At 42.6% G+C, this 27,643-nt stretch overlaps 1 protein-coding gene across 1 annotated transcript in view; it reads right to left on the bottom strand.

The window, feature by feature from the left end:
• The window catches only part of LOC146817397 (dynein axonemal heavy chain 5-like), a 1,608,734-nt gene that overhangs the window by 431,245 nt on the left and 1,149,846 nt on the right, over nt 1-27,643 (bottom strand). Inside the window, exon 74 of the mRNA XM_085609634.1 lies at nt 26,473-26,639. Within this exon, the coding sequence (XP_085465760.1) occupies nt 26,473-26,639 (167 nt within the window). The remainder of the gene's footprint in view (nt 1-26,472; nt 26,640-27,643) is intronic.

The following is a 27,643-nucleotide window of genomic DNA, read 5'->3' as shown; positions in this document are numbered from 1 at the left end:
GCTCTGGTGCTTGCACTAGAGTTTGCTGATCCCTGTGTGACTACTCTTATTGTAAGTGACTCTTACTACTGTATACAATCTTTCAACGACAATTTATTCTTTTGGACTCGAAATGAATATCGAGATTCCAAAGGTAGCACAATCAAACATAAAATGCTTTGGGTACGAGTGGCAGAACTTAAAGAACATCTGACTCTCGTGAATGTAATTCATACTCTTGTTCACCAGCGCGTCGGAGTACACGCTGTTGGCAACAGTTTAGGTGATGAAATAGCGAAAACAGCAGTGGCGACATATCTAGTAACAGCAGTTACATGATCCGAAAGTAAGATTGATGATGACATCTTGGCAGCTATTGCTGCGACAGAGAAGGGAGAAAACTACCCTAGAGGATTCCCTTCTAAATACTCTTACCATTTAAGTCCTGATAAAGTTCCCTATGTGAGAATTAACGACGTTGGTGACAGATTGATTCCCAATGCTGACTGCAGGCTTTCTTTGATAACAGCCGCTCACGAAGGTATTGCCTCGGCTCATGCAGGCGTCTCAGCGACTATCACTATCTTGCAGCAACGTTACTGGTGGCGCAGATTGTATAAACAGACTCGTGAATATGTCCTTAATTGTGACATTTGCCAGCAGATTAAACCTTCAACTTCTGCTTGTCCGCCTCAAACACAGTTGTACGTATCTAATAAACCACTTGGGTTTGTTTATTAGATCACTGCGGTCCTTTCTCCTCTGATACTGCGTATAAGTTCATCTTAGTTGCAGTGGATTCGTGCACACGTTTTCTATGGGTTTGGCCACAAAGGAGAGCTGATGCTCGAACTGTCATCAAGGATTTGCGTGTCTTTGTGGGAATTTTTGCATGTGGTATCCTCCATTCGGACCAGGGTCCAGCGTTTGCCTCTAAGGCGTACAAGGAAGCCATGAGGTCTTTGGGGGTCCAAGTCAAATTTTCGTCTCCATACCGTCCTGAAGGCAATTCTGTTGTGGAACAAATGAACCGTGACTTAAAGCAATCCTTGACAGCTAGGGTTTTAGGTACTGGCAGAAACTGGTTGGCCCATTTGTATAGCGTACAACGTGCACTTAATAATCTCTCTAGAAGGTCTCTGGGTGGGCGGACCCCATACGAAATGCTCTTTGGTATAAAAATGTTTGTCCCGGACCTTGATGGTCTAGACATGGCATTGACGTAGATGATCATTCTGCTGTGTTACAGAATCTACAAGAGGCTCGAGGCAGTCTTGCAAAGGAACAATTACCCTCCACAACTGATGATGCACTTCAGATTCCGATAGTTGGCTGGCTACCTCGAGTCGGTGACCTGGTCCGTGAGAAGGTGGAGAACAAGAAGGAGTTCGGCCCCTCTTATCGTGCACCTGTTCCAGTGCTTGGCATGCAGGGTACAAGAACAGTCATTTTACCTCCACTTCCTGGTCGCAAGGATAACAGGTACATCTCCATTGACAATGTCAAACTACAACGAGTGGCCAATTCTTCTTAGTATGACTCCAGCGGTCTCTTGTCCAGCAATGCTGAGAAATTCTGTTTTGGCACCGGCAAATACGAACACGCCTGACATTGCCATTGAGATGCATACAGTCACTAATCCTTTATTGACTCCACCGGCTGGTGGTCCCCATGAAGATACGGAGTATACCTATCCCACATGTGTCGTTGCCTGGTGTGCAAACAAGTGCAGTTGACCAGTCACGTTTTCATTTGACAATCACTCTACAACATCGAATGCCCCATCGAAAATTTCTATTTTTGCTGTTTGGTTTAAAACACATTTTTGAATTCCCCCTTGGACTTACATTTGGCTGGTGCTCATATCTATTTTGTTGTTTATGTCGATTGGATTTGTGATTGTCTTTTTTCGTCTAGTGAATGGACATTATCTTACCGAAAGATCTGCAATTAGATTAATTGATGGAACTTTGGCACCCCACTCCTCGTCACACATCATGAAGAGAGACCAGACTTTTGTTAACATTACTGCCTGGCCTGTGTTAGATGGGATTGTATAGGATGCTGTAAAATTTCAAATTCATGGCCCCACAGAGGTGATTAATGTTCGCAATGTACTTTGTCTTTCTATGGGGGATGCTGTAAAACAAAACATACGCTCTGATGATTGGAATGTCCAAGCCGTTGAGGCTCTTTTTTCTGATTTGAAATATTATGCTGCTTTTGATGCTGAAGATTTGTACTTGGACTCAGTGAATTATGCAGAGTTATTTTTCTACCAACACTATGGCAATCATTTACTGCATAAAGAGAATACATTTAGAAATGTTGTGAATTATACACAATGGGAACATTGTCCAGCTCCCATTGAAGGTAGTTCAAAAACTCAATTGAAAAAGTTTACATACTTTACAGATTTCAGTGAATCTAATCCAGAAGCCTTTTATTTTAAAATATCTGTTAAATCCATTTCCAAAGTTAGGCTTACACACACTAAATTATTGTATTCAAAGTCCTTTATGGATGAATTGGCTATAGGGGGGTATGAGCTGCGGAAGGATACCATTGATCTTAAATCTGTTTGGGGTTCTAAAAGCTGGCAGGTGCAGGGCACCGAAGCTTTGCATTCTGCATGCCTTATCCCGAACCACATTTTGTTTTTGAATTCTACTATTTTTCAAACCACTTGCTTTGGATTGGCCACTTCTAAAAAAAATGAATGCCCCTACCATTCCTGATCTAGGTGCTTATCCTTCCTGGGACAATCACACGGATCTGTCCCTTGATGAATTGCAGTTACTTATTACAAATGCATCCTTCAATATTTCCAACTTAGATCCCCAAGGATGGTTATTATGTCAAAAAACGTCAGATTCATGTCAACATCGTTTTCCGGGTCTGAGATCAGGCTATACACAGATTAGGGTGGACCCCCGGTTTGAAACCTCCCATTCGATTATTACCTATTCAGTAGGCAAATTATGTCAAAACTGGCTTAAACATTCCACCTTAGCGTCAGTTAAACTTCATTTGTCCCAATTGACTGACGATGTTGATTTGAATGACTTTGTTAAAGGCCCTGTGGGAGGCAGGTCCAAAAGATGGGTATATGCTATTTACAATGAAGTTTGGAAATTATCTCAAATTGAAGCTGCTTCTAGATTGAGGGCTATTGATCAAGCAAATTTGGAAAAAGTGCTCACTGTTATTGATAATAGCATTAATACTCTTTCTTCCAGAATTTACACATTAGATAATATTGTTTCATCTGTCGTGGATATTGTACAGGAGGACATGTCTGTTTTATACCATGGTCAAAATCAATTGCGTTCTATAATGCAATTTGCATGGACTTTACAAACATTTAAGGCTGGGAAAGTTCCCTGGGACTACGTCATCTTTGTTTTTACTGTTTAATCTGACTGATGATGTCATATCCATGAAGGATGCAACATATTCGCTATTGCATATTGAAAAGTTGGAACCTTTATCATTTTCTGTGGCCGAATCAAACTCGGCTGTGTGGCTTGTTCATGGGTTAATCACACTACCTTTTCCATTGTTTTAAGTTCAGTTCATGCATGAAACACTATGCCTTAGGAAGATATGGACCATTGGGTAGCGCTTTTCTCCATGAAGTTTGGTCACTCCCATTCACATACAGGGGCCTGAGAGAGAGTAAAGAGGTTTATTTAAAAGGAGAGGAGTGCACTTCTTCACCTGATCACTCAGTTTGCAAGAATATACAATTGCACGGCGCATGCAACGTTCACGCACCAAATTTGGCTTACATTTTAAAGGGAAATCCTGTGCCAGCTATTACACCAACCTTCACATTATTAGCTAACGGTAGTTATTTGCTTTTAAATAATGAAGCATGCTGCGGGATGCTGGCAGGGATTCCGTATATTGTAACTGTCTCCCAACGTGTAGTTTGCTGTAAAAATGTGCTTTTCCCACCCCCACATGGGAGCGTCGACATATCAATCTGGCCTTCCATACCAACCTTGAAAGCAGAGTTCAACAAAATGAGCAGAATAAGGGCTCTATTGTCCCAAAAAGAAGTCGCCCTAACTTCCTCTCATGAAAAATTTGTCCTTCACGTAGCTAACACCCGCACCGAGGTGCATGCACTTTTAAATACTGATCTCCCACTTCATTTCGGCGCTCTGGTTCACACTATATTAAATGCCTCGTCAACAACTGGCGTGGCACATTTTTTCAGAGTTGTGGGCTCCGGCCTTGTGACCTCGTTCCACACAATATTTGGTGTGATACCGGCATTTTTTCATTCTATTTTTTCCAGCGTCTTCGGCGGGCTTCCATTAATCCTTGCCTTGACTGCTAGGGTGCTGCTGTTGATTTGTTTGCTCCGCAATGGCTGCACAATCTGTGTCACAAGACAGCCTACCCCGGCTGCGCCAACTTCGCAACCGGATGCTTGAATACTATAGAACACTACCTCTGGCCACTTTGAGTGTAGCCTATGGATTGTCCTTCTGGTTCTAATACTTTACTTGCATGCAGCCTGTTTTGCATTGCCTAGATTGTGCATTTGAATGGGCCCTGGATTTGTGCCTCTCCAACACGGCGTCTCCTGCCCCGGATTATGATCGACTGATGAGTCCCTTAGTGGCTCATGAGTTGGACTGTTCTGGTATCGGGATTATGGCCTGAGCAGCTGCCCATGGAATCCTAGGCAATTGGGATATATGTGCAGCGGCCCATGACTTCCTGGGGCGAAGTTACCTTGAAGAACACGCAAGTTTGCCTCTGGTTTGGCAAAATATGATCTTGGTTCTGTCTCACTCGAACTTGAACTCTGCGTTCCTACATTGCTTACCTATTTTGTTTGTGGTCTGATCAAGGGAGGGTGTGGTGAAGACAGGGTTTTGCCTGCACACATTGCTATGTTAGCATAAGCGGTTTAGAAGTTAAACGCTATCTTGCCACTTTGCTGCTTTTGCACACAACACCACAGGTAGCTGTTATTACAAGTAAAAATGCTTGCTTGCTTTTTCTTAACATGAGAACGGTGTTTTTCACATCCCTAGAATTACACCGCGACCTTAGTCTGAACACTGTGTGCAGCAGCCGTCAAGGTAAAATAACAATGTATGCTGCTGAATTCAGGTTGATCGGCCCACGCTCTAGACACAACAAGCACACAGCTGCAAATATCTGAAACGCTGGTACCTTTAATATTGTATTGCATGCATGATACTGGCACTTGGAGAAAACCTTTCCAGACACAGAGAGCGTTGCTGATCCTGTCATGTGATTCACCTAAGCTGATCTTGGAGGTATGGGGTTCCCCATTCAAACCTAGAGACCTTCTATTATTAAAAAACTAGCTTCTAGCCAGGGGAGGGTAGTACACAAGGTGCTATAGGACCTGTTTCCACTATCATTATAATATGATTTCTCCCTTTGTGTTTTATGGAATTGTAACAATGCTGATGGTTTTATTTCTGATCATTTGTCTGCTTATGTTAGCCAAAATACTGCATCTTAGAGCACATAGTTAAAAATAAACATCTTAAACTTTTCCGTGTCTCTGATTACTCACGTTGTGGACTGATATGAGAATAAAGACGAAAGAGTGTTCTTGATTCCCACCATTCCTGAGAGTATCCTAAGTCGCTTGTTCTGGGTTGTCTAATCATTGGTAGCTGCGCCTGTAGTACGGAGAATGAATCAGACACTGATGCTAGTCGGATAGGGGTTGGGGTTCTGGGTACTGAGGTGAGTTTTTTGGTACACCACAATTCACTGAGATCCCGGTTTCCAGCGCATAGTTCTGTGCATGAGCAGAATCCCCGCAACATTACTAGAGCATAAAATGTTTTCCTCACTTTGTATTACACAAGCAGCAACAACAGTAGCAACAGGCATTTGCTGGGCACTAGCACTGTTAACCATAGAAAATGTAACTTTGGTACTAAAATAGCTGGGAGTTTATACATTAAGATCCCTACACGTTGGCTGCAGGAGCGGCAGTTAAGGGTGCGCACAGCTGAGTAGAGACTTTTGGGCCTGGTGTTTCTGTCATTTCCAGATTATAGAGATACACATAATATATGCAACTACTCTGCCATTCTCCTCTGCAATTGAGAGCAATTACCGGTGCTGCCCTGGTGTTAGAACGGTAGGGTAGAGACAGGGTTTAGGCCTGGTTGGACGAAGTGCCTCTACCTACGTGAAGGCTTGAGATATACCGCTAATGGTTACCTTAGACATCATTCAGGGGTCGCTGCTGTTACCCCAGGCTAGCTCACTGTGCCCTTTGGCACTGCCTTTCCAACTTATGACGTCAGAGGTGGGAAAAGAACAAGGTACGTACATTCAGTAATGCCTTATCTGATAGAGACTATATCTAGCCGCAGATTCCTTATCTGAGAATTATCCCCAGGTGTCAGATTAGATCCGGAAATTTTAAATGAGCAGTGCCCCTGCATGCCAGTAGGTGGTATAGTTCAGCTCTGCGTTGCATAGTCTTTACCAGAAATTACGTTTGCAGTGCCTAAATAGAAGCCACCTAGGCTCAGTGACGTCAGTTACTTTTCATGGCTTTGCACGTCAGGAGTGCAGAGCCACAAAGTACACTGACGACTGTCATGGAAAACTAGGGCCCTGAATGGGGAAAGCCCTGTTTCTCGAAATCGATTTGCATAGCGGGGAGTATGGGTGGGTTTGTAAGGAATCTGCGGCTAGATAGCGTATCTACCAGATAAGTCTTTACTGAAGGTAAGTAACTTGTTCATGTAATAGAGACTTCTAGCCACAGACTGCTTAAATTAGGATAGATACCGAAGCAATACCTCCCCGGAAGTGGATCTAAGGACCAATTTCACAAGAGAAAGTCCTGCAGGACCGAACAGCCAAAATGCCCATCCCTACGGCCCTGACTGTTCAGACCGTAGTGTTTGGTAAACATATGCAGGGAAGCCTACTTTGCTGACTGGAAGATGTCCAAAACTGGAACTTCACGAGCTAACTCAATGGTTGCATCTTCAGCTCTGGTGGAATGAGCAAGCAAACTCTTAGGAGGTTGCTTCTTAGCCAATGCATAGCAGACTTTAATACAGAGTACGATCCATCGTGAGATGGTCCTATTCTGTACAGCCTGTCCTTTCTTTGCTCCAACATGCCCTATGAAGAGTTGGTCGTCCACCCGGAACTCCTGTGTGCGTTCAAGGTAGACGATAGAATGGCAACGCTCTTTTTGGGTTCAGATGGAGAAGTTGCTCCTTTTCCTTGGAGGGATGAGGTGGAGCATAAAAAGTAGGCAGAGTAATGGTTTGGCCTATGTGAAATGGAGTGACGGAAGAAAGGAAGCCCTCATAAAAAGCACCAGTTTGTCTGGGTAGATGTTCAAGTAAGAAGGCTTTGATGACAAGGCCAGAAGCTCACTGATTCTCCAGGCAGATGTAATGGCCACCAGGAAGACTGCCTTTATGGTAAGGAGTCTGAGAGCACAATTATGTAAGGCCTCAAACAGAGCACACATCAGGAACGTCAGGACCAAATTTAGGTCCACTGAAGCATAATGAAGGAAGAAGGGGGAAATATATGTTGCAAACCTTTCAAAAACCTATGTATAATACATGAAAATAATAGGAAAAGGGAAGGTTGGTCAGGCAACCATACAAAAGGACAGATTGCAGAAAGATATCCCATAGCAGTGCCCACAGCGGGGCCATGCTGAGCAAGAGCAAGAACAAACAGAAGAACCTGAGAAAGGGGAGCAGAAAGGGGATCAACCTGTTTCTCTGCACACCATTCCACAAATTTGCACCAACATCAGGCATAAACTGTCTTGGTGGAGGGATGCCTGGCTGCCAAGATAACATTAAAGACTTCGGGAGGAAGGTTGACAGCTGTTAACTGACACCGCTCAATCTCCATGCAAGATGGCGGAGCATTGACAGGTTCTGTTGGAGAATCCTCCCCTGCTGCTGTGACAGAAGATTCTCCAGTAGGGGCAGCCCCATCAGAGGACCGGTGACCATGCTCAAGAGCTCGGGATACCAGACTCTCTGTGCCCGAACTGGAGCCACAAGAATGACTTGGGCACAGTTGTTCCTGATCTCCTTGAGAACTCTAGCCAGTAATGGTATGGCCGGAAAGGTGTACATGAGGCCTGAGCTCCAATCAAGATGTAAAGCGTCTCCGAGCGAGAGCCGCCTTTGAAACTTCAGCACGCAGAACTGCTAACATTGCGAGTTCTCGTCAGAAGCAAACAGATCTAACAAAGGCTCTCCCTGCCGCTGAAAGAGACCTTGTCCCACCTCCGGATGAAGACGGCATTTTTGATCCACGAGGCATCATCAGCTGAGTTCGTCCACTATGGCATTCAGAGAACCCGTCAGATGTTGAACCACCAGGGATATGCCCTGCTGTTCCAACCATGTCCAGAGACTAAGGGCCTCTAGACAAAGGGTGCGCGACCCCACACCACCTTGTTTGGTATAGTACTACATCGCGGTGGTGAACACCTGACCCAGCCTTCCCTGGAAGGAGGGTAGAAACACTTTCAATGGCAATAAGATTGCTTGGAGCTCCAAGAGGTTGATGTGGAGTCCAGATTCCATCGGAGGCCAGAGACCTCTGATTTCCACCCCTCTCAGATGGCCGCCCCATCCCAGGAGGGAAGCATCTGTCACTACTGTGAGATCTGGTTGGGGAAGGGAGAGGGGCATGCCGATGACCCAATCGGCACCACCAATGCACATTTTTCACAGTTCTCTCAGAGATCTGGACCATGTTGGAGAGATTCCCCTGATGCTGTGCCCATTGGAACTTCAGATCCCACTGCAGAGCCTGCATATGTCAACAGGCATGTGTCACTAGCAGGATGAAGGAGGCAATGAGGCCCAGCAGCCTCAGAGTCTATCACATAGAAATCCAGGATAGAGGCTGAAACATCGGTATCATTTCTGAATATCCTGGACTCGCCGTTCGGGAGGATAGGCCTAAAACTGCACTGTGTTCAGAAAGCTGCGATGAATGGAAGCGTCTGAGAGGGAGTCAGGTGTGACTTCAACACATTGATAGTGAACCCCAGTGAATGCAAAAACAACAGTTGATGGACAGAATGCAGAACAATGTCATGCATTCACCCCAGTACAGAGATCTGGGCCTAAAGCCATCGTTTTTTTGCTCACCATGCCATTCCAGTTTGAACCCAGCCATATGCAAATCAGTCTTGACCCTGTGCCCCATGGGAACAGTCCAGCCCGAACTGCCAAGCCAGGTCCTCCCTGGACTGGAATCAAGCATCCTAGGACTGGTTTCGGGCTTTCAGCCCTCGTTAGCCAGGATAGCTTGATCCCAGTGGCATGGAGAGCACGTGACTCACATCTGAGCATACCCGTCCCACTCGGGGTGACAAATGCAAAAACAACAGTTGATGGACAGAATGCAGAACAATGTCATACATTCACCCCAGTACAGAGATCTGGGCCTAAATCCATCGTTTTTTTGCTCACCATGCCATTCCAATTTGAACCCAGCCATATGCAAATCAGTCTTGACCCTGTGCCCCATGGGAACAGTCCAGCCCGAACTGCCAAGCCAAGTCCTCCCTGGACTGGAAGCAAGCATCCTAGGACCGGTTTCGGGCTTTCAGCCCTCGTCAGCCAGGATAGCTTGATTCCAATGGCATGGAGAGCACGGGACTCACGTCTGAGCATACCCGTCCCACTCGGGGTGACAAATGCAAAAAGAACGGTGATGGATCAAACCCAGATCTGTTGACTGGGTGTGAGTGTTTGATTGGTTCTGATGCTCCATCCATCACCATCCCCTTTTGTACCGCTTTGTTTGCCATAAGTTGGCAGGGTATGCTCAGACGTGAGTCCCTTGCTCACTTTGCCACTGGATTCAAGCAAGCCTGGCTGAAGACGGCTGAAATGCCAGAAACCGGTCCTAGGAAGCTTGTTTCCGGTCCAGGGAAGGCATGGCTTGGCAGTTCGGGCTGGACTGTTCCCATAAGGCACAGGGTCAGACTGATTTGCATATGGCCATGTCTGAACTGGGGTGGCAGAGTGGGCTAAAGAACGGTGATGGATCAAACCCAGATCTGTTGACTGGGTGTGAGTGTTTGATTGGTTCTGATGCTCCATCCATCACCACCCCCTTTTGTACCCCAGTGAATGCAGGCGGTCCGCCGTAGTCTGGAGGTGGGAGACGACAGCCTGGGGCGAGCCTGCCTTCAACAGCCGGTCATCGAGAGAGGGGAAGACTAGCACCCCTGATCTCTGCACATGTGCTGCAACCACCGCCATCACCTTGGTTAACACCAGAGGGGCGTTGGTAAGGCCAAAAGGTAGAACAGCGAACTGAAAGTGCTCATGGCCCACCATGAACTGCAGGTAATGCCTGTGGGCAGGCAGGCCGGGAATATGGAAATAGGCGTCCTGCAAATCCAACACTACCATCCAATCTCCTGGGTCCAGGACAGATAGGACCAGAGCAAGCGTAAGCATTTTGAACTTCTCCTTCTTAAGGAAGAAGTTGAGAGAGTGCAAATTTAGGACAGGACAAAGGCCTCTGCCTTTCTTGAGCACCGGAAAGTAGCGGGAATAACAGACAGGACCTGCTTCTGGTGTCTGTGGCTCCTTTGGCAAAAAGAGTAGTCACTTTCTGGCCGGGAAGAGATAGATGGTCCTCCATCAGTCTGCTGGAAGTACTTGACATGGAAGGAGGAGTATTCTCGAAGGGGAAATAGTAGCTCCATTGGGCGATCTGCAAAACCCACCTGTCTGAGGCTATGGACCACCAGTGCGGCAGGTGATGGCAAATCATGTTGCCCATTGTGTGCCTATGATGGTAGACAGTCAGACTTAGAGAGTTTGGAGGCTGCTGCTGCTGCTGGGGAGTGGGGTTGGTGGACTGACCCGACTGCTGACTACTCGACCCACGGGACCAGTAAGAGCACGGCTTTGCAAAGGCTATTAGGCTTGCATGCCCTGGTGACTGGGCAGGTAGAGATGCGGCCCTTCCACTGCCACAGATGGAGCGAAAGGCAGATTGAGGATGATGAGGGGTCCATGGAAAGGCCCAAGGACCTGGCTGTAGCCCTGCTATCCTTAAAGCGCTCCAGTGCCGAACTTGCTTGTTTCTGAAGAGACCAGAGCCATCAAAGGGCATGTCCATGAGTGATTTCATCCCCAGAAAAGCCAGTAGTCCTCAAACAGGAGTGGTGACCAAAGGTCACGTGCGACAAAACTGCTCTACCTAGTGAGCCGATGGTGTCTAGTCCACATCTAATGGTAAACTAAGCTGCATCCCTCCCATGCAACAGCCTGGGAAAGCATGACCAGGTCCTAGTCCCGGACCGTTGACAGCACCTGAGCAACCGTAACCTACAGGGTGTGATTGTAGCAGCCCAAAAGGCATGCAGTGTCCACCGCCTGCAATGCCAGGCTATTGGAACAAAATGACTAAATTGTCTAGCCTCTTGGATTGCCGATCTGGGGATGTGGTTGGGAATGTGCCAGGATTTATGTGCGAAGTGGAGGGTTGGACCACCAAGCTCTCCAGAATAGGGTGTTCTGTAAAGAATTTGGGGTCCCCTGAAGAGGGCCCGTGGTGGCGGGCAATTGTCCTGTTCACAGGATCCTTTGTGTTGGGCTTGGACCAGGTCTCAAACAGGACATCAGTAAATGATTCACTGAATGGGAGAAGTGGTTCAGAAGGGGACACTCCCAGTTGAAGCACTTACATCAAGACATTAGTCTTGACTTTCAACGAAGGCAGATCATGGTCCAGAATCTCAGCTGCCTTCTCCACTACCATAGCGAATGAAGCTCCCTCCTCCGTAGCCTCGGGAGAAAGCATTCCAGTATCTGAAGAAATGCCCAGTCCATTGGCCTCACCCAGATGCTCACACCAGGACAAAGAGTTATAAGGCTGGTATTCTTCAGGGTCCAGTGACCCCTCCAATTCTTCTCTGGCCTGAAAGGCATGGCTCCAGACAGCGCCAGCATCGGACAACGCCCCTTCGGCTCTGTGTCAGAGTCAGGGATAAGAATGAGGATGGGGCCTCTGGTGGGTGCCAGCAGCATCTGGAGCATCGGCCTTGGGATCGGCATCTGGGAAGACCAAAATGGCACGACCGATGGCCATCCAGATCCACCTGTGGATCCTTGGGGCCTGACTTGCATTGGAGCCGCCATAAGGGCCCTTCCCGAACCCGTGGGAGGGAAGGCGCTCCACAGGGAATGTTCTGCTCAAATATGAGGCGCGTGGCCTCATAAAACTTCTGAATTTGAGCAGGGGTCACTACGACTCCCGGTAATGTGGGGAGGCACAGAGTCAGCCCAGCCGCTGGCTCAACCGCCAAGCCAGGCCTCGAGGGATGCTCCCTCATTTCGTCAGCCAATGGATGAAGTAAAGTTGAAGCACGCTTCAACTTCTTTTTCTTTTTGTGGGACCAAGACTTACGTGAATGGCTCGATGACTTTGTAGTGGGTCGATGACCTGGGACTCCACAACTACTCCCGGGACCTTCCTCTCGACCAGGAACTCAAGCGAAGCGGTATCGCATGAGGAGCTGCCAGGAGCTTGAGGGATTGCTCCCTCAAAGCCTTCGGATGCATGGTACGTCCGTCAAGACAGGACTCCGGGTCATGGTCTCATTTGAGGCAACATAGGCGAACAAGGTGCGGGTCCATCACCAACATCTGTTGGTGCCAGGCACTGTAGGGCTCGAAGACGGCCTTCTTTGATGATATTCCTGACAAAACATCAAAAAGGCCTAGTCAAAAACCAACTAAGGGGTTGCTCTTCCCGGATCTGAGCTGACTTGCGCAGAAAGAAAAGAACTGAAGTCAGCATTCCGGGGTGCCGCCTAGATAGGCACGAAAACGTAATTTCTGGCATGGACGACACTATGCAGAGCCAAACTATGCCACGCGGAGCCAAACGACACCACCTTCTGGTACACAGGGGTACTTCTCATGAAAGATTTCCGGATCCAGTCTGATGTCTGGAGATAATTCTAAGTCAAGGAATCTGCAGCTAGATGTCTCTATCACATAGCAGGGCCAAGAAGTAATGGGCAGCCTCATCCTCCTTTATAGTTCTTTTTTTTATTACGTTAATTGTATAATTGTATATAATAAAAACTGAACATCAGGTAAGTAAAGAATGTTTTTAAATGTATGTTGTGTGCATGCTTGCAAGTGAGAGCATGTTTATGTGAGAGAGGTAGTGCTTATGTCAAAGCATGTGTGTAAGTGAGCAAAAGTGACAGTCAGTGACAAGAGTGGCCATAAATGAGATTAAGGTCCTGATTATGATACAGGCCGTCGGTGGCGGTCCGCCAGACAAACAGGCTATCGGTCTGACCAGCGCATTACAATGCAGGTAGTCGGACCGCAGAGGTGGGTGGGGGAAGACCACCACCTCCGCCAGGATCTACTGATCCAGAGGAGGCAGTGGTCAGAATCATAGTCCCGAATGGAGGTGTCGAGGCACAGTCGTTGGGATTACGATGTCCCTTTCCAACGGTCTTTTCATGGCAGTCTGACCGCCATGAAAAAGGCAGTTAGAACCAAACTTTCGGAGCCCCAAACAGGGCCCCCGCGCCTCGTGGGCCACTGCAGAGTGGCCCTGGGGTACATGCAGTGCCCTCACACACATCCATGCACCAAGTGCCAGGCACTACATGGTGCCTGGCACAGGGTGCATGGATTTGTAGGAAGTGCACTTCAATACTGCGGTTTGTGCTGCTGCTCTTTTCCTGGGCCGCAGCACAAGACACAGAGTTAAAGTGCACTTTCCGACCACCACCATAGCAATCATATTGTAATTAGGTGGTCAGACCGCTGACTGCTTGTCAGGCGGTCTCCTGGCCGCCACAACAGCAGGTGGCAGTCCGACCGCCTGATATCGAAATCGGGCCCTACATGTCAGTAAGTGAGTATGTGAGAGTCAGGGTAAGTGAGATGATAGAGTGAGAGTAAGAGTGAGTGCAAGACAGTGTGGGTGAGTATCTGTGAGTTGCTCAATGTAAAAATGAGTGACAATGTGTGAGTGTGTGTAAGATTGAGTGGAAAAGAGTGAGAATAAATGTGTGAAAGTGAGTGAGAATTGTTGAGTAGGCGTGAGTAGTTGAGATTGAGTGTGAGTTAGTGAATATAAATTATCATGAGTGCGCATGTGGTGTGCTTGTGAGTTTGCTTTTGCCACTTGCAAAATACTGGTGATGGCATACTTGAGGCAATCATTAACAGACAGGAACCTGACGGTTCGGTTCAAAACCTTTATTCGGGAAGTTAAAAACAACCATAAAAGTGCATAGAAACATATGATAAAAACAACGTTAAAACAAATCTGTTTAATACACATGATAAATAGACCATCATTAGTTGTTAGAATATTCCAATAACCAAAAGGATATCTAAAACATGACACTTTTCCTCAAGTTAATGGCCGTCAAGATAAAAAGGGCAACATTAAAACACACTAAGTGGTCATTTAGTGCAAACAAAAACTTCAAGGCAACTTTGTGAGTTCTAATATTCTGCACAACAAAAATTGGTTTAAGATAGTAGCGCCTGTATTACAAATATAGATTGCACAACAACACAAAGTGCAGCGTGCTTTTTTTACTCGTACCATTACATGAGCAAGGGGTCGAAACTGGGGGTCAGGACTTCATAGAAGGGAAAGCAACCAGATGGTGCACAGTACAGAACCTTAACCTTGTCCGAACAAAACGATGTTGGCTGTTAGTAACACAGGATAAATATTTTTGACAACCCTCCTCAAGAGAAAGAGACATATAAAAGGCTGCCGTCTATTTCTTCATCTCAATGCCCATTCGATATTCTGATCTATTCTGAAAAAATTTATCTTTAATGGATTTCTTGGTAAGTCATAGCACCTGAAGGGGATTTGACCTCACTGACAATTTAAATAAAGTGCTAAAAGAAGAATGTATATAAAATAGCCAGGGTATACGTGATATATTATTTAATGTTCAACAACTGAAATAATTGATTTAGTTAAACTGGTTTCATCTTTAGATCATATGGAGAACCACAGTATCAAATGTCTTACTAAAAGTAGGTCCTTCAAATACTGTAAGCCAACCTCGATGGGCAATCAAGGTTGAGGCAGAAGCAGGTAAACAAAGTAAACGCTTTAAAAAACAAGTCACCTCAATTTCCAGTGGCTTGCAGGAAGTATGGCCCCATAGGCCGGCCCCATAGGTATCAGTAGCCACCGCTCTGCCTTATATATCTCCAACATCTCTTTAATGGGCCGAATACCCAGCTTAGATGAAAACCTAAATATCCCATGGGAATTTCTGCTGATTTTAGCTTTGGCATATAAAATCTGTTGAGCCCAGGAACCATTAGCACACCCAGAACACAGAAATAATTAACTCTGGTGATTGCAGTATTACCAATAAAAAAGGATCTACATTATTTGGTTTATGCCCACAAATTATTGAGAAGGTTTTGGGTTTATTGATCAGATTTTTTTTTAGATGCCATGAACTCCCCAAAAGAACTCATAAGGTTCTGTATTCCAAACGGGGTCCTAGATAACAATACAGTATTGTTGGTGTATAACAACACTGGTATAGAATGCCTGGTGACCCAATTAATAAAAAGTGAGAACAGTAAAGGGGCCAACACGCAGACCTGTTGAATGCCTCTCCCAACTTTAAAAGTGGGTGAACATTCACCCCGGAGATCACATGTGATCAAGACTGCGTGGATGATCATGGGGTAACAATCGGACACTGTCAGCCATGCGAGCTGCGAGTTATGCCATAAACAGGCGCAAGAAGGGGGGAGTTATGGACTATATGTTTGTTTGCATACAATACGCACTCCCTTTTTTCCTTTCTCTTTATCCTTACTTTTGTATGCACGGTTTCCCAGTTTCTGTTGTTAACAGTGAATATTTATTGACACCCAACTGCCACTAAATGCCAGTGCTCCTGCCGGCTTTATGAGACAATACACGTACATGTGTGCATCAACAGACATTCGCGAGCATTTGTGCTCCGGAGGACTCTCAGTTTGCGAACTACGATGTGACTATCATGCCCTCATGCCCTCCCTCTCTCTCTGTCCCTTTCCATTGGTCTTCCGGAGCAAGCCAAGCATCTATGTGTTAGCCACATGCTTGACCATCTTGTGCGTGGCCCTCTAAGTGAGCTATAAATGAGCTATTTGACTATACTGAGATTTATATGTCAACTGTAACGCCCAATACTGCTTGCTATTTCATGTGTCATCTAATGTACTAATCATAAATTCCAATAAAAACAGATTCACAAAAAAAAAAGACTGCGTGGATGATCGAAAAGCGCCATGAGGCTATACAGTGAACATTTTGCACAGCTGATGGTGTCCTGAGCGTGCGTCTATTTTCTCTGCATTGTGTATATATATTGTGTATATCATGTATATATCTTCATGTATTTATTTTGCCTAGTTTGTTGCAGTAATTCTAATCATTGTTTTAGAATACTACCAGGAAACACATTTAAACATACTTTTTACATAATGTAATATACAATTATAATCTTGGTAATAAGAAGGTTATAATGTGAACTAAGCAGTAAGGAATAAGTATATTGTATCAACATCACATAAGGCAATAGAGTATGTGCTTGGTGATTAGGCATGATGATAGAACAAGCCTAGATGGTCAGGCTGCCTTTCTACCATATCCACAGCCAACTGCCTAGTAGTCAAAATCACGTGTTTGATGTAAAACAACTGTAAAAAATTTACATAAAAAGACGCGATAGAAACGTAGTGCACATGTGATCAAGGCTGCGAAAGCGGCCGAAACGCGTAATATGGACATACAAAGGAAATAAAAGCAAGTATTAATATGGAGTCTGTGCCCGACCTTTTTGTTGACTGCAAATTCGGGATGTGTTCAATATATATACATACACAATAAAACCCTTAAAAATTACAATTGAATAAGAAAAAAATATATTAATGTATACAGATAATAAATGAAATATTAAATATTTACAAAAAACAGCATACATATTAAAATGTATTTAAAACAGAACAAATAATACAAAAACAATGCTATAAAATCTTTTTAACCAATATTATGGAAACTATTGGAGTCTAACAATATTATATATATACGATTCCCTCTTTATTTTATGCAACAGTAGAGAAAGTGTTGGATTTTGGAGGGGTTAGATGTACTATTCCTACTCAAGTCACCTCAATAATAGGGAAAGTGTTGGACTTCGATTGGGTGACATTTTTTATTCCTATTTAGTCTAAGCAACAGTAGGGAAGCGTTGGACTTTGGAGGAGTGACATTTACTATTCCCACTTCGGTCTGCACAACAGTAGGCAAAGAGTTGGATTTCAGAGGGGTAAAATGTACTAGTCCCACTACAAACAGCGCAACAGTAGGGAAAATGTTGAAGAGGTACATTTTACTATTCCTACCGCAGTTTAAGCAAGAGTAGGGAAACACTTCAAACACATTACATTATGAGTAACCCCATAAATGTAAAAAAAATATTAAACTCCTAATGAAAAAAAAAAAAACGCATGAAAAAACAATGGGGTCTATTACGATGGAGGCTTTCCAACCCCCATAGTTTATTTTAATTCCGACCGGCTTATTATGTATCAACTGCTCAAAATTGAATCTGACTGGCCATTCTAGCTGGCTTCCGATGGGCTCAAGAGGCCCGTTGGCCAGTCACAACCGGCTCGTAATCTCAAAGGGCGGGTCTTTCCGCCCTTGGAATTATGATGCACGGTTTCCAGCTTGGGTTTCCATGCTGGCCTGTCATGTCAGAGAGCGTGTTGGAGGCCCCCGACAGGGCCCCCTTGTGTCTGCGGCTTTCAGTTGGAGGCTGAGGGGGCACCTATGGTACCCCCCTGTTGATCACTGCTCCTTGTGGCAGGCACGTTGAGGTGCCAGCCACGGGGTGCAGGGATGAACAACACCTCCTATTTCCCTATGGGAGTATGTATTACGGCCGGGTTATGGCCGTAATGCATGCTCCCATAGGGAAATGTCTGAATGCAACTGAACAGCATTCGGTCGCTTCCTAATGAGGCGGGCGGAACTCAATGAACTTACATAATTACTATTAAAAAAAGAATGACCAATTAACAAATCATTTTTATTTAATTACTAATTAATTAACTCCTCAACCTGTACCCCTACAAACCTAGCATCACACACTTGAAGTATACCTAAAACATATAACTGGTCCATAACTTACATATTTAAAATAAATAAAATAATCAACAATGAATAATTAACAATTTCTTAATTACCTTCTCACCTCTATAAACATGCATAACAAAAATAAAATGAAATTAAAACGGTATTTCACAATGTACACGTTTAAAATTCAATCAAAAATGTATTTACGAATGAAAAGTGATAGGTAATTAATAATTAGTTCATTAACTTCTTACCCTATATCCCTAGAAACCTAGAATTGGGTAGCAATAATATATGAAAAATACATCAGAATTACATATTTGACATAATTAAAAATCAATTAAATAATTAACAATTAATAATAAATTGCTAATTAAATATGACTAAATCACCTTCCCACCCTACAGATCTAGCAGCCCACTTCACAACTAAAATATAAGTAAAATATATAAGTATTCTATATATTACATAATTCAATATCAATGAAATTATTATTAACAGTTAATTAATAGGGGGCGTGGCCTGGCAATAATGAATTGTTAAATAATAATTACTCAATTAACTTCCCACCCTATACCCCTACAAACCTAACAGTTGGCAAATAACATAACAAAGATAAACCAGTATTACATAAAATACACAATAAATATCAATCATATAATCAAATAAAGTGTTTTAAATAATTCTTAATTATTTATTGCCTAATTAACTTCCCACCCTATCCCCATACAAATCCAACAACCCACCATAAAGCTTTTAAATTAGTCTTAAAAAATAATACAACATTTTAAATCACTTAAATGATAAGCTTCATTTTTAAAATCAGGTGATAACATTTAGATAAACACATAAAATTAACACATCAACTAAAACAAATTAAAATAATTAAAAAACAATATTTTTAACCACTATATAAGTGAAAAATATATTAAAACATCGATATTATTTACACCGATATTACAAAAACAATATTCTTGTCAATGAATTTTGAGCCTCACAATATTTGTGTGCCACAATATTTAATTTGTGCTATTTCTGTCTCCTGATTTTCTTAAAACAAAACTTTGTCCAAACACCCAGGGACACCATCTGCTCTGATTTGATTAATATGCCCAGTGACAAGAACGCATCTACTTAATCCCCCTGCACCAATTGTTGTATTACAATCTCAGGTATTCCTGGGTGTTTTTAGGGAATCAACTGTATTCCAACCACCTATCTTGCAGACACTCAAAGTGACAGGTTATTTACCTTTGGATTGTATGTACAACTTATTTGTGTCCTAGACCACTCCTTCCTGCCCTCCAGTCCAGTTCACTATTTCCCTTTTGCCCACCCTTGGAAGTTGTATTCAATCTATCTTGGCACTAGAGGGCAGCCTTTTGCCTACCCTCAGCTCATATTACCCCAACTCTTGCTCAGTCACAAATATCATTGGGTTACACTCATAGGGCATCACATTACTCCTTTGCACATGATTTGCATAGTATATTTTTTATGTTCGATTGTTGCATATGTAGCATTATCCACATATTATATAAATATTTGTACAGTATGCACTGTTCATTTACTAAAAACACCAATAAAAATGATTTAAAGAAACAAAACTGTGAAATGTTAGAGGGGTACAAAAGGACAACAGCTCAAAAATCAATACTGAATAAAGAATGTAAACTCCAAATCAAAACATTTTTAAGATACTAGCCTTAAAAGATGAAAATTAAAAAGGGAAAATGAAGAAAAGTGATTATAAGTATTATGACCAACATTTTCTTGTTTTCAATTCACCAATCTCAACTTGCAATAATACCCAGCTTCCATTCTTCTTGCACCTTTTTTCCCCAGTGTATTAAATGCCCTCGCATCTAAATACAGTGTGCCCAATTTGCTACTCTTGAATTTACAAGAGTAAATGATACATCACCTCCATACTCTGTCCCTCTCTCCTGACAATTCCCAAATACTTTTATTTAATTTTTTCCCACAAGTAAGGAAACTTCACTGTTTGGGAAGCAGGGCAAAGTTTCTGGACTTCACCTGGGGGAAATGTTCCTTTTACCGAAGCTATTTACTGCAGCTGGATGTCACTCAGGGCTTTTCTAGGACTGAGTGACAGCAAGAAAACTCAACTGCTGCCTTAGGGCACCAGGAACTGGAATGCACACTGAGCGACTGCTGTAAGCCTCTACAAAGAAATGCTCTATCAGTGTGATGCTGTGCAGCAGCAGAAACCATCGCAGAGCCGCACTGCACCTTTCTCGCCCATACCTGTATTTTTTTTTTTTAACTTAGCCATCTTTGCCCTCTGCAAAGGTGGTTACATTTGTGACGCTGCAAAATCTTGAGCTTTGAACCTTTCAACTTCACATACTTCTAGTCAGCACCAAAGAATAATTGTCATTAAGCATAGGGATGTGCTGTGAATATAATTCCATTAACGTTTATGGCAGATGCTGTGTAGTAATCCAAATACAGTTCCTGTGCTGTATCACACAGAGAATTTGTTTAGGGGGTCTGAACACTGATTTCTCTCAAGGTTTCTGGGGGAAGGTGGCAGACTGCTCTGTGCAGCTCTGGAGGATGGGGCAACTGTTACTTAATACTCACTTGATCATTTTTAATTTATATATGATATATTTCATTTACAGGGCCAGTCTAACATCAGAAAAATAAATATTATTTAGTTTACATGAGAATAATACTCTCTAACATATTACAGAAAGTAAAAGTTACTTTGATTATCCAATCAGCTTTCATCTCCTGATAACATAAGCAACTCAAGCTATTTCACACCAAATATATTGGTGCAGTATTAGAGTTCATACTAAACGATATGCTTTGTAGAATTCCTGGCATGGTCACGGATCCTCGTTCAACATATCAGAAAAAAGCCAATGCAGCATATTCATTTTTGATGTTTTCACAGATAAATTATTTGCAAATGTATCCAAATTTCAATATAACAGACCAAAATAGTATTTTTTAGCATGTTTTGATTAGGGCTTAATAGGGTCTCTTCTTCAGGATTAAAAAGTACTCCCTACAATAGAAAGTGATGATGAACTTTTCTTCTCTAGCAAAGGTCAACCAATGGTGAGCTAGGATTTGAATCTTGCTAGCCATTAGGTTACTGAAACATTGATCAGGATGGCTGTTAAATGGAGCTTTAAACCAATGTTCCATTTTCTGTGGTCAAGACCACGGATTCTGTGACCAAAACACTATACCAAAACCATTTTGGTCCAATGGTAATGTTGACAGTATATAAGAGTATAATGGAAAAAGCTTAGTGGTGCTTAAGGAACGCTGTTTCTGATACATTTGAAAGGTCAAAAGCACTAGATGAAAGCGGTAGTCTGACTCGAATTTTGACATAAGGGTGGGTGACTTAAAAAGTGATAAAAGCCTCAACTATAGGATTGTAAAAAGCCGAATTGGAAGCCAAATTGCTGTTTTACAAACAGAGACTTTTGTACCAGTGAGAAAATGTAAAACTGGACATTAAAGTTAAAGCGCATCATGTTTTTTGTAGTCTAGTGACAAAGAGACAAATGTTCCCTTCCGCACAACTCAATATTTGGGGAAAAATGGAGAGAACATTTTTTCTGTTTCATGGCCCTTACATATATATTCTAATGATGATACTCAGGCAGATATCCAGACAAGCACATGACCCCATTTTACAAACAGGGCATATTGCGTGGCCTTTAATTGGGTGTGGTGAGAGGAGAAAGCGGGAATGTTGAGCCCTTTTAAAGTGAATGCACTGTTCCTGGGAATAGCGTGTTAGTGAAATGGGGACATGTTGTTTAAAACTACTGGTCTGCCTTTCACTGCAGATGACAAACGTGACGGTTTTCAAGGCGAGAAGAGAGATCCACGTACAGACTGGTGCAGTATGTGACTGTAGGGAAGTGCCCTCTTTGTATGGTCACCCCACACTTTTTTTTCCAAAGCTGATGGTTATGACTCTGAAAGTGCACTGGAGCCTGCTAATCAGGCCCCAGTGCCAGTGCTCTCTTTGTGATATTGTGATAGTCATGCCTAACCAGCCTCACTGCATTATACTTCACTTTCCTACGTGAATGCACCCACCCATGCAGAAATGCATGGGTATGTCCTAGCACACCTCTTACTCCAAACCAAGTCACTCTCTGGGAGGATCCACTGACTGCACGCCGCATCAGGTTTAGCGCAGTCAGTGCACCTCCCGCTAGCTTCTTTCCCTCTGTGCATGTCTTTGTAATACGTAGTGGGCGCAGTAGCAAAGTGTTCCCTCATTTGAATGGGGCTGCACTGCATGGGACCACAAATGCATGCAAATGAGGGAACGTCATCCCCTGATCACTCCGGTTCAAAATGTGTACCAGTACAATCTGAATTATAGAAGAGGCTGCAAAATATCTGCAGCCCTTTCTATAATACCAAAGTCCCCCAGGGGAGCAAGAAGCATGTGCAAATGCCCGTTGTGCCCCAGGGCATTTTTGTAATACAGCTCCTGGTCCAGACTGAATTTCACCTGGCCATTTCAAATCTGATCTAGGTCTCTTGGTCACTTCTGTTTTAATGGCCGGTGTCACTATGCTGACATTGTTATGGCTTATATAAAGCAGGAAAAAATGAAACCTGCCACTTACAGGACGTTTTCCCTTTTAGATGCCATGGGGAAATTTCGGAGAAGTCACTGCTATTTAGAATCCAGGAATGGCAGGAAATTGATAATTGTTCCTCCCTAATAAAGGCAGGGATTTCACCCTAGATGAGCATGATGGAACAAACATTTACATGTACAGATCTTCCAGAAATATGCTCATCTTGGAAACTGCTACCGTTTATTGCATTTCTGGAGTCTGACAGTTCAGGACTCATTCATTGTAGGGTTAGTGCCAGTACCTTTGAATTATTATGTTAACAACTTCGAAATGGTTCTGAATTTATTCGTATATGGATATGTTTATTCCAAAAGATTCACCAGCCACACTTTTATTGTACAAATAAGGTGCAGGTATTCTTGCAAGAATGAGAAAGTGTACATTTTAATTTGTGACATAGTCTGGATTAACCTGTCAAGCAAAGGTGCTGCTGAAAGACATTACAGAATCTAAAGTGCTTGTCTTGGGTAAACCAATATTAGAATTAAAGTTAACGATTACCAGATTTACATTAGAACAGGGACCTTACCTAAGTTATTTGAACAGTGCCTCTTTATCAGGTTCAGTGTGTTTCCCTAAGGCTACAGCCTTTGCATATGAGTTAAGGGCAATGAAGATGGGAGCTATTGCTTTGCATGCAATACAAATGGCAACACGGGACACAGAGCTAAGTGTATGGTCTTAGAAAAGGTTATAGCACCTAAAACTGTTCTGTATTGAGAGAAATGCTCTTTTTGTGATTTTGAACTAAATGTTCTTCTGGTAGATCAGAAGCTAATAACTTTCTTTGGTCTGTGCATACCATAAATCCTAAAGGACTTGGACTTACAAAACCTCTGGGGCAATCTTGAAAACATATGAGGGGATTAGGAGGCTGTTGTTAAAAGTAAAAATTGTCCTTCGATTGATAGGCCGGAGAATCTACCTTCAGTCACATATCGAAAATAAGATATTAAATGAAAGAGAAGCATATCGGATTTATACTTAAAGTGCATTTATTGCAGTTCCAGTCTGGACGCATTACCGCTAGGCTACTGAAGTAGTAGACTGTGGGTATAGGACACAACATTATTGTGTAATTGCATGAGGAATGGCGAAATAATGGAACTTCTTGCCCATTTCAGTTTTTTTTGTCTTTATAATATGTTTCTTAAAAAGTACTGGTGCATTTCATTATTGATACACTGCAACAACCATTCCATATACTGTTGTGATGCCTTTTCCGTGTTCCTTGGGCAGTTAGTAATCACGGGCAGATATCTGTGAAGAGCAGTGTCTTTTATTAAAGGTGTTCAAGTCATATATACTATTGTATTCCAATTAGATAACCAAGTTGCTTTCTTTGTTCTCTTAACTATCCAACACTAGAATGTGAGATCAGACAAGGCTTACTCCAAAAGGTGATAGAGTGTTAGTAACTCAGAAATTGTAGGATACATGTAAATACAGACAATAAAGTTGTCAGTTCAGTGTTCAGTCAGAGATACATCTTCTACAAAGAATAGTTATTTTATTTACATGTAAGAAATTAGGAAGTACAGAGAAAGCCATATGATCGTAGCATCTTCTATGTCTGAGATACAACCCCAAAAACATTTAAAATGCTTATGGGGCAAGCGCTATATATTACAAACAACATGTGACCCCCATGGCCAACATTATCCTATATAGAAAGATTCAGATATGTTCACATGGTCACAAATATTTTTTACGCAATAATATGTTTATAATATTCCGTCAATGGGGCAAAGTTTTCAGACAGGATGTTACAACATATCAAATTAGCTATGGTATGCCTGTCTTACGCCCCAGGTCCTAAGTGACCATGTCTGCAAGGTTGGACAACTCAGTGTGTTGAGCCCAAGTCACCAGTAATCTGAATCTACAGCCCCAAAAAGCAGTCATGCAAAAATCAAGTACAAAACAGCCTTGGGCTACTGAAGGTTTGGTATATGCATTGGCTTTAAGTGGTGAAACATATTAAGGTAACAATCTTGCACAGAACCCCTGCAGAGGGCTAGAGGAAACCTAACTTGAATGATAAATGTGATCACTACAGCCACTCTCTCTCATACTAGACGAAGGGAGACCTAGTGTAACAGCTAGGTAGAACAAATTTGGATAGATGCAATGATTTCTCAGTTCTCAAAGCTCAATCGTGGAACTCATTCACCTGAAATCTAAGCCATTAAAAAACACTTATCCTCCATAGGCCAATGAAGACAATCTGTTCACTGCTCTGCTACTACAGTTATAATATAACATCAATAAGCCATCTTCCTCGTAGACGAACTCCAAAAATGAATATGAACATAGGGATTGCCTGAGCGTCACGGCACCAGCCCCTTGTAATATTTATATTTCTTACTCACATCTGCTGCCATCCATGCTTCTGCAAATCATAAAGCTTAAACTTTCATAAGCATAAGTGGAAATAAGTATTTCTTAGATCAAACATCAATCTTTTGGGTGCCAAACAAATGGCCAGGATTGGAAGCCAAATCATCACCAATGCAAACTTCAAATCAGGTTTTAATATTATGGGAGTAAGGTCTTAAATTGAAAGTAACTCAATGTAATCATAGTCCCTAAATCAAGTCACAAAATTATATTTAGAACCCTTGCCACTCACTGGAGCACCCAAAGCACACATAGCCCCCATGACAGCCACCCTCAATGCAGCAGCACAAATGGTCACAGGAGCTAAGAAACATGACCACATCACCCCCACGCTACAAAACTTAAAGTGGCTTCCAATCGAAGCACAATGTTGTTTTAAAATGGCCTGTCTTACCCACAAAGCTCTACACACTGGAAAACCAGACTACCTTGCAGCCGAACTAGCAAAGCAGGTCCATCAAGAAACCTAAGAAGCTCCAATACGCTCCTGCTCATCCCCACCAAAAGACACAAACAAAAAACCCTCTCACACTCTTTCTTACGCAATGTCCCTAGAATCTGGAACTCTCTCCCAATACATGTCAGTACCAACCCCTCCTTTACAAGCTTCAAGAGACTACTAAAAGAATTTCTCCTCAACTGTCATCTCTATCCCCCAGGGCAATAGCCGCTCTATGTTTCCTCAACCAAACTTCTGCACTCTGACTGAACGGAAGCCTTCACCTCATGATACTGAATTGGACTCTATCTAGTATCTCTTATTACTAATGTACTGTTAACTGTTCAAGACTCTGTTGTATAAGTTGCTGTAAAGCGCTCTGATACCCCTTGGGTCGTGCCAGCGCCATATAAAACTCCTAAAATAAATAAAATTAAAATAAAAAATAGTTCCCTGAAGTGATTAACCCCAAGCTAATCCCTTTTCCCCATAAACCACACTTGTATGTTTTTATTTCTATACCATAACATGCCTCTTTTATATGCTCTTCCAGCCAATGTACAGAAATCCACTGCTGTGTAGCTAGGTATGCACATGCACACACACACACACACACGCGCGAGCACACACACATGCGCCTAAATACATAGAATGATAGAATGAAACATTTTGAGAGCCATAAGGCATTACTAATCAGAAGACCAAAACCGCTGAATACATCTTTTACTCCTTTATGAGAAGTGGTCCATATTTATTCTTGCGAATTGAGCAATAGGAAAATATTAAAAGATAATGTAGAAAAATTCTCACCTAGTTCTGCCTTCAGTCTCTCCAAAGAGGAAGCTTTGGCAATCAGCTGATTGAAGGTCGTTGACACAGTGACCTTTGATTCCTCATGTTCTTGGCTGATTATGCTGATCTTTTTTTGAGTCGCCTTTGCATCTATTCTGGTTTGAGCAAGGGTTTCTAACACCTTCCTGATAGAAAGAAAGTTCATGATTGAAAAATCTCTATAGCAATATTGTGGCAATAGTATGAAGAAAATGGTTACCTCACTTTTCATTTAGAATAACTCACAACTAGCCATGAACCAGGTGCAGCCAAATCAAAATGTTGTTTATCCCATAGCCTTGCTGGCCATGTATTTGCTCTTCTGCAACTCTTCATCAATATTTTGGCCATGACCTTATCTCACTTCACAATATGATTCATGTTCCCTATGCTTGCTCTCTGCACTATGTCTGTGCAAGTGGAGTTGGATCAGAGGTTATCGAATACATTGTGAATAATTATGTTGATGTTCCTACATATGAGAATAGTAATGTCATTGTGAGCGTGTCAAAGCAGGTTTCCACAAAAATGGAGGTTCCTCTTACCTGTTTGTTCCTCCTTGATTCTATTAAGGTTGTTAAAAGAGCAAACATCTTCTATACTATATGCACAAGTTTCTTCTCTATACACCACAGTGAGTGAGACATTTGAATATCATACATTATTACTGAATTTCAATGGCAAATGTAATCATGAAGGCAATTGCAGGACATACTGTTTCATTCCTGAATTGAAATGCTTACGTTTTTCAAGTTGTTGAAAAGTATCTTAGTAAAATCATAATATGCCCAATAGGGTGGGAAGTTATTATTATTTTTTTTTACCACATTCAGTATACCATCCTCTCTGCACAGATTCTGTTATAACATATTGGTACGTGGGTGGGAAACTCAGAAGATAGTTTAAGACTGAAAATATCAGTCTTCTGGGTCATATTTGCTAATTATGAATACTACATGTATCACCTGTCTCCTTTTCAGTGTGAGAGGCTAGCTGCTGTAAATGTATAATTGACTATAACATGTCAATTTTCTTAAAAGCCCTTCTATAATTTTGTTGCCTGCTCCTACTTTTGGGGCTGCTTGATTGAAAATGTGATTTGTACATGCAGCAGCTTTTGATGTTCTGTTAGTTATTTCGGTTGAGGTGT

The sequence above is a fragment of the Triturus cristatus genome, chromosome 6 (genome assembly GCF_964204655.1).
Source record: "Triturus cristatus chromosome 6, aTriCri1.1, whole genome shotgun sequence".
NCBI lineage: Eukaryota > Metazoa > Chordata > Amphibia > Caudata > Salamandridae > Triturus > Triturus cristatus.
This window is presented reverse-complemented; position numbering and strand designations above follow the sequence as displayed.